General features: G+C 35.1%; 2 protein-coding genes across 6 annotated transcripts in view; one reads left to right on the forward strand and one right to left on the reverse strand.

Moving 5' to 3' along the window:
* DMXL2 (Dmx like 2) overlaps positions 1 to 14,859 on the forward strand; it is a 57,062-nt gene extending 42,203 nt beyond the window's left edge. For 4 of the 5 annotated variants that reach the window (XM_075160059.1, XM_075160058.1, XM_075160057.1 and 1 more), the window contains 16 exons: positions 1,205 to 1,386; positions 1,741 to 1,871; positions 2,843 to 2,928; positions 3,175 to 3,376; positions 4,470 to 4,587; positions 5,399 to 5,461; positions 5,857 to 5,943; positions 6,024 to 6,145; positions 6,889 to 7,027; positions 7,653 to 7,713; positions 7,800 to 7,927; positions 9,474 to 9,551; positions 10,164 to 10,255; positions 10,849 to 10,901; positions 12,018 to 12,235; positions 13,365 to 14,859. In XM_075160059.1, coding sequence (XP_075016160.1) covers positions 1,205 to 1,386; positions 1,741 to 1,871; positions 2,843 to 2,928; positions 3,175 to 3,376; positions 4,470 to 4,587; positions 5,399 to 5,461; positions 5,857 to 5,943; positions 6,024 to 6,145; positions 6,889 to 7,027; positions 7,653 to 7,713; positions 7,800 to 7,927; positions 9,474 to 9,551; positions 10,164 to 10,255; positions 10,849 to 10,901; positions 12,018 to 12,235; positions 13,365 to 13,574 — 1,970 coding nt within the window. In that variant the 3' untranslated portion in view covers positions 13,575 to 14,859. The remainder of the gene's footprint in view (positions 1 to 1,204; positions 1,387 to 1,740; positions 1,872 to 2,842; positions 2,929 to 3,174; positions 3,377 to 4,469; positions 4,588 to 5,398; positions 5,462 to 5,856; positions 5,944 to 6,023; positions 6,146 to 6,888; positions 7,028 to 7,652; positions 7,714 to 7,799; positions 7,928 to 9,473; positions 9,552 to 10,163; positions 10,256 to 10,848; positions 10,902 to 12,017; positions 12,236 to 13,364) is intronic. The other variant, XR_012675228.1, reaches the window with a different exon arrangement.
* Positions 14,860 to 16,289: 1,430 nt separating this feature from the next.
* GLDN (gliomedin) overlaps positions 16,290 to 18,538 on the reverse strand; it is a 133,694-nt gene continuing 131,445 nt past the window's right edge. The window contains exon 10 of the mRNA XM_075160070.1: positions 16,290 to 17,505. Within this exon, the coding sequence (XP_075016171.1) occupies positions 17,046 to 17,505 (460 nt within the window). The 3' untranslated portion in view covers positions 16,290 to 17,045. The remainder of the gene's footprint in view (positions 17,506 to 18,538) is intronic.

An 18,538-nucleotide genomic window follows, 5' to 3' on the forward strand; every position in this document is an offset into this window, starting at 1 on the left:
ATCAACTTCATCTGTCAGAAAAATAGTTCATACATATGTAAGATCTAAATAAAACCAGGAATTTCACAAAGACAGATGAGCATGTCTTAACATACTGCATGAGGAAAAGCGAAAGTGGAGATTGAATTAAGGCTCTGGAGACAGAGGCAAATACAACCATTTGTCATAGACTTCACACTGCAACAATACTGAAAATCATGTCACGTAGCCTTTCAAAACAATGATAGGCCTGAAACTTATGCAAAAATTAGATGTTCCATATCTGAAATATAAAACAAAACAGTAATAAGGCAATGCACCATTATAAGTATGCACAACAGATATTTGTCATTCATGGAATAACTTAAACTCATTTAGGGCAGTTATTTTCACAAGATGTTAATATAAATAACTTCTATAAAGTCATGTCTTCATTTGAGATGTATTCTGTTTTCCTTTAACCTACAAGCTGCTACAGCTTCTGATGTTTCAGAGGATAGTAATGAAGGTTTGTAAAAACTTGCAGTGTAAGTGAATGCTAGTAGTGGCTTTTTTTTAAAAAAAAAAAAAAATCTAGCTCCTTTGTAATAAAGTAAGTGTGATCTTCAGTGTTGCCTGGCCAATAACACTTTGAAAAACAAATTCCACATTAATATTTTGATAACTATTAAGACATGTTAAATCATAATACTTTAAAATAGACTTCAGTTGTCAAAAAGCCTGTCTATATTCAAATTTTCTTCGCTATCTTAAGAGTTCTTTGGCTTATATTTTGAATAACTACTGCTACTTGTGCATTTTACAGTTTAGTGAAATTTTATATATTACTTTTATTTCTCAATAAAATTTCTTAATTTCTTTCTTGAGAAATTTTTCGGCTAAAAGCTTTTTACTTAAAAGCTACATCTCCTGAGAACTTAATCCAGATAATAAAATGTATTTCTCATTATATATCCAAAGTATAGAAGCCACAGTTATTGAATTTATCATAAGTGAACTTTTTGTATGATTACACTTACTTTATTTAGGCCGGCTTTGATTTCTGAATCAGTAGAAATTAGTACCAATAACATAGAATCATTAATCATAGAATCATTAAGGTTGGAAAAGACCTCTAAGATCATCAAGTCCAACCGTCAAATGGGTTTAGTTGCTTCAATTATAAAATACAGCCATTTCTAAGGATGCAATATTAATACCAGCTTTTCAAATTACCTGAATTTAGCACCACCTCTTCCATCAGAAGAAATGGATAAACATCGCCGTCGGTTTAATATGAGAATGCTAGTGCCAGGAAGACCAGTAAAAGATAGCACTGTACCACCACCTGTACCTGCAGAAAGACCCTCTTACAAAGAAAAGTTTATCCCTCCAGAACTCAGCATGTGGGACTATTTTATGGCAAAGGTAATTTAAAATGGCAAATGTAAGTTACAGTTCATAAAAGCATATTTCATCTCTGTTAAGTTTTAAAGGACAAAAATAATGTGAAAATTTTGAGTGTTCTTCATAGTAAGCTGCAGAATATCATCCTCGTAATGAAAGATGAAGAACCTACAAGTCTATTACTTAACTTTGAAAACATGTCTCTTGCCAATGAGAGATTAACACTTTGCCCCTTGTTACTTGTTTATGTTTTAGGGAAACTTATTTATAGGTTAAGCTGTTGTCATTTAAACTCTATGACAGTGATAACTAAAGAGTTGAATATTAGGAGATCAGAAAATTGCTTTTATACCAGACTTTTATTTTGTGTTGCAGCCATTTCTTCCTTTATCAGACAGCGGTGTTATATATGATTCCGATGAAAGCATTCACAGTGATGAGGAAGAGGATGATGCTTTCCTCTCTGATGTACAGATCCAGGAACATAAAGATGCCAATTCTTACAGGTTAGCAGAAATTGCCACTATTTTAGTATAATTATGTCATGTGCTTACCTTTGCTTCCAAATTAAAGAAAATACAGGTCCTTTGCGCCATCCAGTTTAAGTCAGATAATTTTAGTACTGTGGATAGACTTATCTGTGGCAATGGGATTACAGAAGTGACAAATTCTCATCACAGTAGCTTCCCCATTTACTTGCCTGAAAAAACGGGATTAGGAAGTTAAAGCTGCGTGGTTTGCCTTTTCTGGAGGGGGGGGGGGGGGGAAGAAATAAACCCCCCCATCTTCATTTTTAAGACACAAAGAACATGAGTTACCACAATGCCAGTTCTAGAATGATGTTTTAGGCTACTGATTCAAGCATGATCTTTAGTTTTTTTTAATGAGGGGCAGATTAAATAGAACACTTAAAAAGGAAAATGTTGCAAGATAAAATGAAATAAAGTGGATAACCTCGGCATTATAATAATGGAGAAAAATGATGGCTCTTTTATGTGTTCTTCTAGTCTCTTATTAGTCCTTACAGCTATACTGTATAGGATTTGTATCTTTAATATCTGTGAGATTTTCAGTGTGAAAGCTTCTGCCATGAATGCCAAACTCAAGTAACTTGTCTTGTCTGTATTCATTGTGATTTCATGGAGAATTTCAGGAGGTGTTTCAGGGGGCTTGTACTTAATTCTTAGTCTTGCAGAGGCTCACACATGCATGCTTTTTTATCTGGGGGAAGAGGACAGTAATCTGGGATTTGTAAAAGAGAGAACGGGATACTATCTGTTACAGCGAGGTGCCCTCAGAGGCACCCTTATGTTGCATAGTTGATACGTAAGTAGCTTTCTCTATGTGTCTGGTAAACCTCAGTGAACCATCTACACTGTTTTTCTAATCTGTGTATTTGGTAGAAGGAGAAAAATATTCTGCAGATAACTCTGTTAATGTTGTTTTAACACAACTAAATCTATTCTTTTTTATACAGCTGGGCTCTTCTGCATCTGACAATGGTAAAATTAGTTCTGCACAATGTTAAGAACTTCTTTCCCATTGCTGGACTGGAATTCACTGGTACGTTAAATTCTGCTTTACATTTTAGTTTTCTGTGTAAGTGGCTTTCTGTCAGACTTTGCTTTTTAATTTTCGTTTTTAAATTTAAATAATTTAATACATTATTTTTTACAATTGCCAACAAGTACATTTCCTTTCAAGATTTTTTTTTTTGAATGATTGTATTACTCTGGTTTTTATACACACTGTAACTTAAATGATAATTTTTTTTCCTCTGAGACTTACTTTATTAATATTTCTGTTTAGATCTGCCTGTAACATCACCATTGGGCATTGCTGTAATAAAAAATTTGGAACACTGGGAACAGATTCTTCAAGACAGAATGGACCAGTTTGAAGGCCCACCACCAAACTACATCAGTACTTATCCTAGTGACCTTGTTGTAGGTGCAGGACCAGCTATTCTCCGCAATAAAGCAATGATTGAACCCGAAAACACACCATTCAAGTAAGTATTTTTTTCCTAGCAAAAATGCATTCTTTGATCATAGAAATACTAAAGAGTATTTCCACCTAAAGTGAAACAGCCAGATGAAGGTTGGCTAGATCTTAGTTCTAGCCAATGCTTTATAGAAACCACTTTCGCACGACCCTTTGTTCCTTCTTATGCAGCTGTCTCCTGCAGCAGCCTTTACTTATTCTGCTGCCCCTTTCACAACTGCAGCAAGAAAGGAAAATAAGGAGGAAAGAGTGGAGCTTGGAGGACTACAAATCAAGGGCAACGGCTGCTGCTGGGAAGACCCTATTCAACCTCTTTTACTATTCCTCCAATAGCAGCTGTCTCCCACCCTACCTCAGCAGCAAAAGAAGAAAGTTATATAATACATGCAGATGTCAGGAGGAGGAGAGAAAGAAAGTTGTAGTACAGTCCTTGTAAAGCCAATCCTCCTGTGTTTAGACCAATGTCATGCTTGCAAGGTATCTTTAAATGCAGATAGTGAACCATGTTTTCAACTCAAAAATAGCTTGCTTTTCTCAATATACTAAGATACAACTTTAGGTTTGCTCATAATATATGACTTTGGATTTGCATGGGTGATACTGCTATAGGATTTTATTACAATATTCTTATAAACATGCACTGCTTCTTTAGAAATATTTGTCCTCAAATCTGAAACAGTGAATTTTATTTGGCTCATATATGAGCTAAATATTTGTAAATTCGTTTGGATACTGAAAGAAATACATAAGGAAATTCTGTAGGGCCAGCATAATTCCAGCAAAAGCAGTTTTAGTAGAGTGCAAATATAGACATAAAATGCAAGTCAGCAGATTAAATGGTAGTACTTGGAAGTTAGTAACAATATGTGGATTTGAAAAAAATGCAAGAAAAAAGATCTCTTGATATTTGCCTTGAACAAATTAGAGCTTAAACTTTGGTTGTTTTTTTTTTTTCTTCAAATTGGAATTTCATCTAAAGACATTCAGAGTCTTTCTTTAGATTTTATTTTTTTTTTGTCCGCCTTTAATTACATTGAAGCTTTTTCGTTTTGTGTTTGTTTGTTTGTTTTGGTTTTTTTGCCTTCTTCTGTTTTATCCAGATCAAAGGATTATTCAGCTCTTCCAGCAAAAAGACTCTGGCATTTTCTTGTGAAGCAAGAACTTCTTCAGGAGACTTTCATAAGATACATATTCACAAAGAAAAGAAAGCAAAGTGAGGTAAACAAAGGATGTAATTTTTTTTTTTAAAGAAAACTTAATTATAACTGTTCCTCAGTCTCTTCAGTATTTCCTTTGATTTTCCTTTCCATTTTTTCGTTGGCATTTCAATTTCCTTTCTTTCATTTAACAGTGTTTGGATTTTTTTTTAAAATCAACATGACTGTCATGTTGTTTATTGAAATATCAACTGAACCAAATATTTTTAGACAAGGCGTATCTCACCTTACCTTTATGTATTTGAACACTATCCTAATAAAGACAGAGAACATTTGTGATAACGGTAATACATAAATAAATTTGAGTATTCATATAATATTTTTTGTGCGTCATATTGAAGAAGAAATTTAAATGAGCTATTACTTTGTGTATATGTATATATGCATGAGTAATATATACATATAAAAGTAATATTATTTAGTAATATATAATATGGGGCTTTACGAATTGTACCAGTTACAACTGTAATGAGTTCTAACTGAAAATTTAAACCAACACATAAGTACCATGGGAAATAAGTATACTATTTAATATCTTTAAGAATTCCTGTAAGTATGGAGTTTGTGTGTGTATTACTCCTCCATTTATTTACTATATCATACATTTTGTGTTCATCTAAAAGGCATTACATTTTAAGTGAATTTGTTTAGATTCCTGTCTTAGTTTCTGTGCCTTTTATAAAAAGTTAAAAATACATTTGTCATCATTTACTGACAGAGTGGCCTTTAAAATCTAGTTTGGAATGTTTCATTCTTTTTTTATATTTGTTTGTGCATGTGTTTTGTGTTTGTGACTGTGTGATGTTATGTAGTCTGTAGAAGATCGTGTGGAGCAGGTCAAACAAAACTGCGTAGCAGAAGATCACAAAACCAAGGTAGTATCCCTTCTCCCAAACCTCTAGCACATTCTTAAAAGTTCTGTGGAACTGGCTTTTCTTTCTCTAATGTGACTAACAGAAGCTATATGTTCTGTGTAGTCTGTGTGGCAGGCTTTTAATCAGTGAATTAGCTTTGGATGTCCTGATAATTGGGATGAGTGAACACCTTGTAAATAGTGTTGCACACACAACTTTGTGTTTCTTACACTCAAATATAACTTTTGGTTTCTAGAACACTAAAGAGTATGAGAAGTCTAAAGTTTAGCTTCCTAAACAATGCTGAGGCCACTGAACTTTTCTTGCATGAATTTTGTATAGATTTTTGCAGTCTGAATGTACCACAACAAAATGGATTTTCGTGCTAATTGAAATTTCTTATAAATGTTTTGTAGGTTGAAGCAGATCTTGGCTACCCTGGAGGAAAAGCAAAAATCATTCACAAAGAATCAGATATGATAATGGCATTTGCAGTTAATAAGGTAAGCCTCAAATACTACATGAAGTGTAATAAAAACATCTTAATTATAGTTAGTGTAAATTTTCTATTTGTGCTGCATAGGCAAACAGCAATGAAATTGTTTTGGCATCTACACATGATGTTCAAGAACTTGATATTTCAGCTCTACTGGCTGCTCAGTCATTTATATGGATTGGGGAAGAATATGACAGAGAGTCTAAAAGGTAGGATTGTTTCTTTGTGGTTATATTAAGAGTATTGGTTTACTGTGAGGCTGCATAGTAAGCGCAAGCGGATCATAGAAAAAAAAAGTTAATTACTCTTCTTCAGTAGGTTTCAGGTTGCTTTAAAAAGGAGTGAGGGAAGGCAAAAAAATAATTACTATCTTTGTTTTACACATGGAGAAACTAAAGTTTTGAGGGGTTTGAGTATTTTGGGCATGTCTGCACTGCACAGTGAAGTAAAATCCCATGGTGCATAAGCTAATAAAAGAAGTGCTACCTTAGAAACACTGCAGTTGCATCATTGCAGTATTGAGGCTAGTTGTGGTAGCTGATGCTAGTGGTATAATGCAACAGCCTGAAATACTGTCTCCTCCATTATTGTGCTGGGAACTGTGAATGTATCAGCTGCAGCAAGCACTCATCTGTACCACGCTCCATTGCACAGAACAAATATACACATAGACACGCAGGTCAGGAATATTCCAACAATATTCTTCTCAAGAGAGCTTACATTCTCAACATCTGTCTACCACAGTTAGGATCATCTGTTGAGATTAAACACCGATAGCTTTGGAGCACGTGGAAAACGTTTGTACAATGTACGTGCAGGAATTATCAATTTGTAGTCTCGTTATAATCACTTCCTCTACCCACTGCCATTAGGCTCTTGACAATGAGATAAGCAAACAGCATTGGTAGCAAAGAAGCATTTGTTTAAAGCAGAACACGCTGTTCTTTTACAGTTCTGATGATATTGACTTTCGTGGTTCTACCACAACACTAACTCAGTCAACTGCACCATCTTTTGGAGTGAATCAGATACAACCATCTTCATCTATGCCATGGTTAGGCAGTGGTCAAACTAGCACTGGAGCTGGCGTGGTAAGTACTTTTGTTGTGCGCAGCTCAGGAGACTGATACTTTTTTTAGTGTATTATTTAGTAGAGAGACCTAGTGTGCATTAGTCATCATACTGTTAAATCAATGTTGACATAAAAGGCCTACAATGACCAAGACCTGGCCAAAAAGAAAGCCAAACTAAGCATTTTCTTGTATATTGTGGCATAGAATTATTGTGACATAGAAAATAATGGGACAATCAGGTTTTTCTCTTTTTTATGGGAACTTTGAGGTAGGACCTGGAGTTTCTGTGGACAAAACAAAACAAACAAACAAACAAAAAAAGCTAACTAAAACCAGAACAATCCCAAACTTTAAATTCTTGCATTGGGACTAATACCAAAAGCATATACATCAGCATGTGCTTAAGTTCTTTGTATAATAGAAGATGTTATTAATACTATTTGAACTTTCATGTCTAAAAAAGCTGTTGTAAACAGGCTTTAATTACTATACTGCAACTAAACAATTATATGCAAATAATGTTAGCTTAACAGGTTTTTTTTAACTGGGGGACAGTCACTGTGTAGTAGTATAAACAAAATTGAAGACTGTGTTTGTGTCTTTTTTTCAAAATTATTTTAATTTTTATTTGTTTTATATGAAGCTCATTAAAAGAAATCTGAATAACGTCAAGAGAATGGCTTCACATCCAGTCCATCAGTATTGTAAGTGAATCACACCTACTAGTACAGAGTAGATAATTTTCTATAAAATACTGTAGTATTAATGAACATGTATCTTTTAATCTTAGATCTTACAGGAGCACAAGATGGTAGTGTTCGAATGTTTGAGTGGACAAGGCCACAGCAATTGGTATGCTTTCGGCAGGCTGGGAATGCCAGGGTTACAAGAATGTATTTCAATTCCCAGGGCAATAAGGCAAGTACAACATTTAGGATTTTCTCCTTTTTTTTTTTTTATTCATAACGAGACATTTGGTTGTGCTGCAACCTCTAAAAGTTTTAACTGGTGACACACAAAAACTGTTAAGATGTCCTAGAACAATGGCATAAGCAGTATCATATCATTCATTTTGGCTGCATATGGAAGCTTTGTAATAAACACTGACCCTTATTCTCTTTTCTCTTCTGTCAGCTTCACACTGCTATCCCGTATCACATTTGCCGCATTTTCAGACTTTTTGTTCTACCTGTTCTGAAATCTGTGTTCCCATGTGGTGACCTTTTTAAATGAAACATTTAAAAAAAAATATTAAGCTTACTTATTTTGTAGAAGCAAACTTGTATCAGTCTAGGCACGGGTCTTCAAGAAGAGCTTCACACTTTGCATTCTGGCCAAGATAAAGTTTTGACATTATGCATTACCTAGAAGATATATGTAATACAGCCTGTTAGTTGAAGAATGTAAGTATACTCCTGTACAGTGGAGAGCAAAAAGAGAGTACAAGAGAGTCATACACTTTGGCCAGAAATTACTCTGTGAGGTGTATGAGATGCAGAAAACAGAGTGGACAAAGAAAGAAATTGGGATGAATACCCACCTCTTCGTTTTTTCACGCCCATTCTGTTATTTTAGCAGGTCTCGTCTGCATTTTACTGACAAACTGTTCAACTTCATTATAGTTAAAAGTTATACAAAGTGAATTAAAGGAGTTTGGGCATGACCATAAGATAGCTAAAAAACAGCAAAGCTCAACATTTAGAAATAGCTGGAAATGTAAAGTATCTCCCAGCATAGCTATTTCCAGGTAGCATAAAATCTCATTTAAACTCTTTAAAAATTAGTGTTTTGATTATGTCTTGAGATATTGCAATCTTAACATCACACGGGAATCAATTTTAAGTAAGAAATTAAGATGTACTAGTTGTCCCCACTGCTTCACATGGAGGTCACTCAGGCAGGACTCATAAAACCTGACTAAAAGGAGAAAATACAGAAAATAATTCTAAATATTTCTAAAAATATTTTATAAAATACTTATAGGTATAGAATATGCTGTGTAGAATATACAGTATTAATTGTTACACGTTTTGGTTAACAAATATAACTCAGTCATTTTACCGTTCATGATATAGTACAGTCCTTCCATAATTGTTTTTATCATGCTTTTACGGCATACTGTCATGCATCTTACTTTACTAAGAATTTTCAAGTAGAGTAATGATGCCTCTGTAAGGTTTAGCATTAGGATTTGAAAGATAAGCTTCCACACTTAAAAAGCCTCCATTTCCAGAAAAGAGGTATGTAGAAGAGCATCAATCATTAAATAATCATTAAACAATCAGCACTGAACTCGCTTGGCTTCTAAACTTGTACCTGACAATCATTGCTGTTGATATTTAATCTGCAGGCAATGGTTTGGTGTTATAGGTGTTTTTTTCCCTGAAGTCAGCTGTTTACTGTCATGAAGTAAGCATCCAGTAACCAGTATGTTATACTAATAAATGCAGTTTGTTCCTTGCAGTGTGGTGTTGCTGATGGTGAAGGATTTCTAAGTATTTGGCAAGTAAACCAAACCACCTCAAATCCTAAGCCCTATCTGGTAAGTAAACAGAAATTTTCTTTTTTTTACTTTTTTCTTTTTATAGAGGAAAGATAAGACTTCAGACAGGCTAAGAGCATAAGAGTTTCACTGAGACATTTTTGATTTTGCTGCGTTTTAATTGGCATACTTTACCGAAACAACTGTAGAGTTTCAATGATACGTCTTTGGAAAACTAATTGTACAATAACCATAAGTTTGCAATGTAATTACAAATACTACTTCAGCATTACCCTTGATTAAATTAAAAATCAGAGCTGACAGTAATGACTTTACAACCCCAAGACTTAGTAAAAATACACTTTTCAATTCTTTTCACTGCTTCTTAACAGTATATGAAGACTGTGCTTAATTTGAAATTCAGGCTATTGTGATACACTACATTGTGGATTTGTTATAGTTCACTTATTTTGATATCTGTTTATTTTACTCTGGATTTTTAATCCATTGCTCTATTCTCTGTGGTTTCAAACTGCATTGCCCATCAGTTTTTAAACTTTGTTTAAAAGACAGCTTGTGTTATGCAATCAGTGACATCAGACTGATAGTAACTTTTGATGCAGACTACGACTGGTAAGATTGCATCTTTTTTGTTTGTTTTGTTTTTAATAGAGTTGGCAGTGCCACAGTAAAACCACAAGTGACTTTGCCTTTATAACCTCTTCAAGTCTAGTTGCTACATCGGGACAGTCCAATGATAACAGGTGTGTTTAAAGAAACAACAAGGAATTTCAGCAAAGCTACCTATTCATCTCCATTAACTTGCTAGCTCTTGTGCATTGATGAGTGGCTGACATTTTAAGGCTCAGTGTTCTAAGCTTTGTTACAGCTTGAATTTGCCAGATGATTTCTTTGAACATCATTCCTTCAGTTGCTTCTTTCCCAAATTTAGTTTTTGTGAGGAGTGGTCAACAGTTAACCAGTTTTTTCAAGGTGTATTCCAAATGCAACTAGTTTGACATGATGCTGTTTGCTGGGGGGAGAAATACGTTCAGCAAAGGCAAGATAATTCTTTTTCCCTGAAAAGAACAACTTCTATAATTTCTTGGTACAACCTAGGATTAGTACACATTAAAAGTAGAACATATAGTTCCACTAAGAAGCATAAAAGAGCATAGAAAAAATTAAATCTCTTAACTCTCTACATATGCTCTCCAATGACTGCAGAGAGTCAAGCGCTCCTAGTTCAGTTCTACCTTCTAGGCTTTGACATAAAATGTGAACACTTTCTGAGTCATGTCACCACATGAATCACTTAGCAACAGGCCATAACAACTTTTTTTCCCCCCCCCGTCAGAAACGTGTGCCTCTGGGACACTTTGGTTTCATCTGGTAACAGTCTTATACATGGTAAGTACTGCAGTGAAAATTAAACCTCTACTTCTACAGGAAATATAGCCTGTGTGTGCATTTGGGGCAAGGGGAAAAATTTGCACTGGGGAGCTGGTCTAAGTATACCTTGCACATTAATGCATGCACCAGAAAGGTACTATATAGTCTCTAGCATGATGTTAATTTGCTCTATATAGAGAAGCATGAAGAAAGAAGGTCACACACAAAGCTGGTTTTGTAACAGTATTAATAAAGTCTGAAATACCTGAATACAGTTCTGAAAAAAAAATTAACAGCTGACTAATTAAGGCTGCATTATGGAACTCTTACGTGTATGCAGGCTTTAACTTAAACTGGCACTTAATTAATATATCCAGTACTCTGTTGAAGCATAGAGGAAAAGCCAACTGTAGGTTAATAGTAGAAGCAACTCCTCCTGTCTACTGTCCTTGTCTTTCAGCACTTGGACTGGATTCTTGAAAAGATGTTTCTGTCTATTTGACCAAGTTCAATAATTTCATCTTTGCATAACGAACTAAAGCAAAATTCTATCATGTTGCACTACGAAAGAAAAATACGTACAAATCCAAATATAATATCCTGGGCTTTTAAAAGAGCAAATTCCACCATCATAAACATGGGCAAACAACCGCAGTACCTGAATAAGCAATAGGTGCATTCTGAGATTTATATTTTAAAAGTAGCAGATTGCACAGAAGTTTAGCCTGATTTTAAAGAAATTGCGTCAGGGCTCCTATGAAAAATAGGTTAGGAAATTAGAATATAATAATACATATCTATAAGGTAATTAATATTTACTTTAATTTTCTAGTTCAGCTATACTTTTTTTTTAAACTCAGGAATTTAATTGAACTTAATATAGTGAATTTCTCAATTTTTTAAATTCAGGTATGTGTCTGTATTCTAAAATAAATTAGACTGCATATCATGCTTTCTTGTGCATTAGATCTATATGGCTCTTATAAGAGCAAAAAGTTGACATTACCCATATAAAGGAAGGTATCTGTCATGGTAGAAAATACTCAGATAACAATTTATAGAAGAAATGCATTTTAAGATCGAAAGCTACTTACAGTTTCAAGTCTATTAAATTCTGACATCCTCCTTCTTCAGCCTTCACTTGTCATGATCATGGTGCCACAGTACTTCAGTATGCACCAAAACATCAACTGCTAATTTCTGGAGGTAGGAAGGGATACGTCTGCATCTTTGACATCAGACAGAGGCAAATCCTTTACACCTTCCAAGCACATGAGTCAGCTGTTAAGGCCCTTGCACTGGATCCCTCTGAGGACTATTTTGTTACAGGCTCAGCAGAAGGTAACATGAAGGTAAGGTATCGAAGGAGCCGAGTTGTATAGGAGAGTATTTAGCTGAAGTAGTGTGTTGACATATGTTGATCAGCATACTGTAAGTAGCCAGATGAATGCGGTAACAAAACAAAAACAAACCCAAAAAACCCAAACCTACATTTGATACACAGGATGCTTGCCTTAACATTTATAATGTAAACTTAAATATGCTAACATCCTTCTAAAGCAAGTAGGTTTTGTCCTCCGTTAAAGAAGATTAAATAGTCTTTTTAAAGTTGTGTGACTGAAGTTTAAGTGGATAAAGCAAAGTGCATGATTCTGAAATCTTAGCTTTATTCTTCTCTCTCAAAAATGTTCTGGTTTTGCCTTTGAATATTTCCCTTTGTAATACAAGGGGCGCTCAGTAGCTTCAACATTGTGTAAAGTTTCTGTAACACCAAGTTCTTTTTTTTCTCTTAATGCTGTAGCCCCAGACAGCTACTGAGATGTAGCAACAACAACAAAAACCCAAACCAGAAATACAGTCCCTGTTTTAAAGGGCTTATTTCTTGAATACTAAAGGAAGGAAATACAAGAACATGGTAAAGAGAAGAAGAACAGTTTCTTTCCTTTTAGCTGGACTACATACTGTTTAATAGGTGCTTTCTGTGCCTCCACACACTTCGTGGCCTGGTATTGATGATGACTCCTGCAACTTAGGACACAACAGACAGCTCAGACAGCTGTGCTACTACTCTGCATGCTTATTAATTATGCAGCTTACTCTGTGCAGCATTCCTTAGCAGAAAAGCATTTCCAGCTGCTGGAAAGCTGACAATAGACATCTTGGATAGAAGCGCAACCTGTCCATTTCTGCAGCTTTCATGGGGGGAAGCTGGGAGGGGCACTACTGATCAGGTAACACAGGGTAGCTTCACCCTGCTGAGTAACCAGCTGGTCCACATTAAGGTGGCCTTACTCTGTCTTGCCTTATGCTTCATCAGGAGCCTCTCAAGACTCTTGGACTTGTTGTAATTGTTGCTAATAGACAACAAAAAATACCCTTTATCTTTGCTGAATAGGGTTTAGAACAGCCTGAAACATTAGGGAAAAAAATACAAATCCTAATTTTAATCTCCTTTTGTCATTTGTCATTCTTTTGATACAGGTGTGGAGACTGACTGGCTATAATTTAATTCATTCATTTAAAAATGAACATGCTAAGCAGTCCATTTTCAGAAATATTGGTGCTGGTGTCACCCAGATTGAAACTGTGCAAGGCAATCGTATCTTCTCCTGTGGAGCAGATGGCACGCTGAAAATGAGGGTTCTTCCCAATGCTTTCAATGTACCTTCAGGCATTTTTGACATTCTGTAGTGTTATGTGAGCTAATCCTGGTTTTTATATAATGTCCCTTTAAGTAGCTAAAAACACAGTGATATGCACTGTGGAAAGGAAATATTCTGTTTCCTTTCAAAGCAGTTACTGCAGCATTAAGTATTACGGCGAAAAAGATTTTAAAAAAAAAAAACAAACCACAACTTTTACAATACATATATTTTGAGTGTGTCCATAAGGATCACTGGGGTGGAAATGCATGTACTGTATTGTAAAAGCAAAGAATTAAACACAGTACAGCCAGTCATACGTGGGGTTATTGCTCAGTAACCCACAAGCTGCATTTAGTAAGTGTATTGTAAAGATTCTGACAATTGTCAGCACTTAACAAGCACTGTGGCTCTACAAGTCAGTAAGCATTTCTGATGTGATTCTGATTACTTTTATTCCAGTTTTTCCCACTAATTGAAGCATGTGTACAACTTCTCATTGTAAAATAGTTTAGTTTTAATTAGGGGTCCTCAGTGTATTTGATTTTTGCAAGAAAGTGTAATGGATGCAAATGCCGTGGAACATGTGCAATCAAGAACGTACTGTGAGACATATCATTTTATGCTGAGATTTTTTTTCCCAGTTAGTATTAATACACAGTTGATACTGTAACTTGCACATCAACACATTTTGAAATGCGATGTTTTTTAATTTGCACACTATTTTCCTTTCTTTCTGACAGCTATGTTTTCTATTGGACACCTGCCTTTATTTTAGGAATGTATTGTAAGCACTAAATGTTTGTAGTGAAGACATCCATGATTCTAGTCAGCTTTCAGTTTTGAAATTCATTTGTCCAGAAAATACTTCATTAAATGAAGCTGTTAAGAGAATACCAATAGAACGTATAACGCCACATTTCAGATGAATGTCAGGCTTTATGTGGCCAGCTAGTAAATAGTGGATAAAACCGGTAATTAAATTATTACCACAGTATATTGTATAAACTATGCAGAGTTCAATATTGTTTGCTTGTAATATAACTAGCTGCTGTTGTCAGATGTATTTTTCTGTTGTAAACAAAAAACATGTTCTTAAGGGACTGGAACGGATGTCTGCATATTTAAATGTTAACAAACTGTCTTATTCCTCTGATGAAAATTTTGATGTCTGTGCTGTATTGTAAAATATACTAGAATAAAAAGCACCTTTCTCCAAAGGTGATTTTAAATTGCAGGCTGTGAAGTATGGGAAGTATGAAAAGAAAGAAGAGTAAATGTCATTGTTTAGTTTTCCCTTTGTAAGTTAAATAAATTTCTTTTATTTCATGGAACAGGCCAGTCCAGAACTCTTCCTTATACTTTAATAGGTTTAACTAAAGCTCCAGTAGATTGACTGGATCGTGCCTGAGCTAGCTTTAACTTGACCTCTGACTGTACTGAGATAAAAAGGATTAGCTGTTTGCATTTTATTTTCAGCTGTCCTAGAAAAGCACAAGGTTAACAGAATTTAGTTCATCATCTCCAACAAAGGCAGCTGCAAGAAACACAGCCTGGTTCTGTCACTGAGAGGCAGAATTTGCTGGCCCTCCTTCTTCAAGAGGTTGATCTGAGTGGTTCAACAATGACAGTCAGAAATTTAACATGATTTAAGATAGGCACATTATCTAGAAATTGTCACGTCTGGCTTGAACTGTATTTGTCCAAGTATATTGCTGACCTTTTTTTTTTTTTTTTTTAGCCAAAAAGTCTACTTTATTAGTACCATAATTCAATTTTTTAAAAAACCAACAACACAACAACAACAACAAACCCTCAAAACCTACCAACCAAAAAAAAAAACCCCACATCCCACAAAAATCAAAAGAAGCCCACATACACAAAACCGTAGTTCTGGCCTGTGAAGTTCTGCGCTCTTTATAGGTATAGATAGAAGTCTTGGTATATGAGTTTTGATGTGTATACTAGTTCAAAGTATTAATTATGCTTTTTTGTTTCCCTCTGCATCTCTCTCCTTAGCATACAAGGCCTGAATCCTGGCTTTAGTTAAACCAGCAAGTATGCTGAGAAGCGAGGATGCAGCCAAGGCCCAACCATCGCTGTATCACACGCTGAAGCTTAGCTATAGCACATTTGCTAGACAAGGTTCTGCAGGCACAGACATTCCCAAAGTCATTGATCCCTTTGATGGTGCCTGGGTGTCACATAGGTATTAAACAGCTCAGTGCAGTTCAGGTTTAAGTGATACGTTGCTTCTAAATATTTGTACGAGCTCCGTGAACTTTACCAATATACACAGGCAGCTTAGAAATTCAGGTAGAAATCACACATTCTCAGAATGTGAGTTTTTAATTTAGATACACAAAGCAATAGTAGGGATTTATGTTTCAATGTTAAATTTAGAAATATGAAATACCAGAAGAAAATTAAAATCAGAGAGTTCCTATTATTTCTCACCTCTAGCTCTCAAATGTTTGAATGTTAGTGGGCAATCTCTGAATTAAGATTAACAACAAATTAAGTCACTGTGCACTATGATGAACACATGCATTCCTGCTCCAGCTATTTTATTTTTCTAAGAATAGCAGCAAAAAAATATACCCTTCATTTTATGATTTCATTTGTACAGATGAATGCGGGGAAAATTTTTTTTAGAAATATACCTTTCTATAATTAAGTATAGTTATAAGCAAGTTACAGTGGTATAGTTTACATGGCAGTGAGAGGCAAGGAAGGGTCTGCAGCAACACAAGCAACTCAAACACTGTTAAAAAGGGAATTTTAATCATAAATTTTACATCTTTTCTTCAATTTTATACCTCGTTACTTTTCTTCCCACGCTCCATTTACTAAACACAATTTAATGTATATTCAATATTTAATAATGCAATTATTCCCATTTTCCTTGTACTTGGGCTGGAATTTGCTTTTGAATATGTAACAGTTGACTGGACTTGTCAAATTTGATGCTTTCTGCTTTTTTTCTATTTAAACAACTATTTCCATCCCCATTATTTTTAACAGCTGTATATCTTTGCCCCAAAAAAATGTTCACAGAGAATCAGTGGAAAGTATTAAGTGAAAAAGGTATTTGTGCACAGAAGTTCCTTATATAGACATTTATACTAGACCATAATCACTGACTAGAAAATTATTGCAGATAAGATGATTGCAACTGAAAGTTATAAATAGTCTCTGCTGAGCACATGACTATGGAATAATCAATGTACATTAGATATAATTATCAGCTGGAAACAGGGGAAAAACAAAAGCAAGTCTGTGCTAACTGTGTGCCAGCTGCAATACTGAACAGCTAGTCTTTTAAAAAGACGAGACTGGCCTATAGAATTGAAGTGTGTTTATACAAAGGTGCCTAATTTCCCTTTTATGCACACTCACAAGCCACCATCAGTGAACAGAAAATTATACCAAGTGAAGAGACCCCCATGTGTATATCATATAGCTTTAAATAATCTATTTAGTCAAACGTGGCTCCCGTACATGACATTTTAAAATATATTCATCTGCCAAAATGTACAGGGTATACCATTAAGCTCCCATTCTCCCACGTATACAAATTCTTATCTCTTAGACTGTATGAAAGCATAGCAAGAACAGACTGCGAAGACCGTAACTCAAACCTTGCATCAATCTGCTTCTCTTTCAATAAATCAAAAGCAAAACTTACTGTCATATCTTTAGTATCAGTAACATACATAATGCCACATGCTATGAATGCGTTGCCAGCCTTGGACTTAGGATATGTAGTATTGATATGCCGAATGACTGAAAATGTTTCTTCATCAATATGTGCTACTATTATATTTTCATCAGTGCTTGAGGCATATATAATCCAAAGACCCTTCTCATCCACTGCTACGTTGAAATACGTCTTCGAGTTAGAAAAGAGGTAGTTACGACCATGATATAAGGCATTTTCAATTAGCAGTGTGCCCAGCGATGCTTTATCAAGCCCAAATCTGAAATGAGAGGAAGGAAGTATTCAGTATGCTGTGTTAAAAATTCATTTTTGTACACACTAGTTGGTTGAATCAATTCAGAGTGCATTATTACTGATAGAAGCATTGTTGAAAATACTTGAGTTCAAGGACCATTCTGATGTCTTTTAAGATGAAGTAGTCCACTCAAAGCACCTTCCAAAACACTAGGAGAAAATTCCAAAGTAATAACCAATCTAAAAGGTGCACAAGAGCATGAACTTGCTTTGGTAGGTTTCACTTTATTTAGTCTATGAGCTTCATTATCACTAGGATGAAAGCAGCAACTAAAAGGAATGGGTATGAAAAAGAATTAGATACCAGGTGAAGGCCCCTACTTGTGAAATGAAATCTGTACAGAAGTTTGCTTTCTACTAGGTGGGAACTAAAGGGAGAAGATGTGATTGACCAAACCAGCATGAATTCTGGGCAGGTTCACCTAGTCTTAGAGTTCCTCTTTTGAAAACAGTTCAGATAATGCAGTGATCTGCTCAAGGAAACATCAAAGGAATAAAAATTCTACTTTTACAGAGCCAACATTTTGACCTCAAGCTGGCCTCCAACAGGAAAGCCTGAATGTCTCATCTCTGATGTATAAAATTGTTTTTATTCCTTGAAATTCCTTAATACGATGATAATCTGAGGACAGCGGCATTGAGCAGCTAAATTGAGTTCCTCTACTAGTTTAAGAGGGTAATCAGCTACTATCAAGACATGTTTGCAGTTAGCATTTAATCACTGAATAACAGTACTTTAGCAAAGGTAGAGAATATGCTTTATCCTTTTAAGTAATGCCTTCTGTAATGAAGCACATTTCATCGTCTGACTTCTATCTAACTGTATAGCTCCGTTCCTCAAATAGAGGAAAAACATTACTCAGTACAGGAATCTGCTACAGTTACAAAAGTTTTCTGAAAAGACAGGCTTAATGACAGGAACATTTCAGATCTAGGAACTTACAATAGAAGGAAAAATACTGGAAGAATAATTTTTCTGTGGAAGAGGCGTTGGAAGC

Source organism: Calonectris borealis, chromosome 11, assembly GCF_964195595.1.
Source record: "Calonectris borealis chromosome 11, bCalBor7.hap1.2, whole genome shotgun sequence".
NCBI lineage: Eukaryota > Metazoa > Chordata > Aves > Procellariiformes > Procellariidae > Calonectris > Calonectris borealis.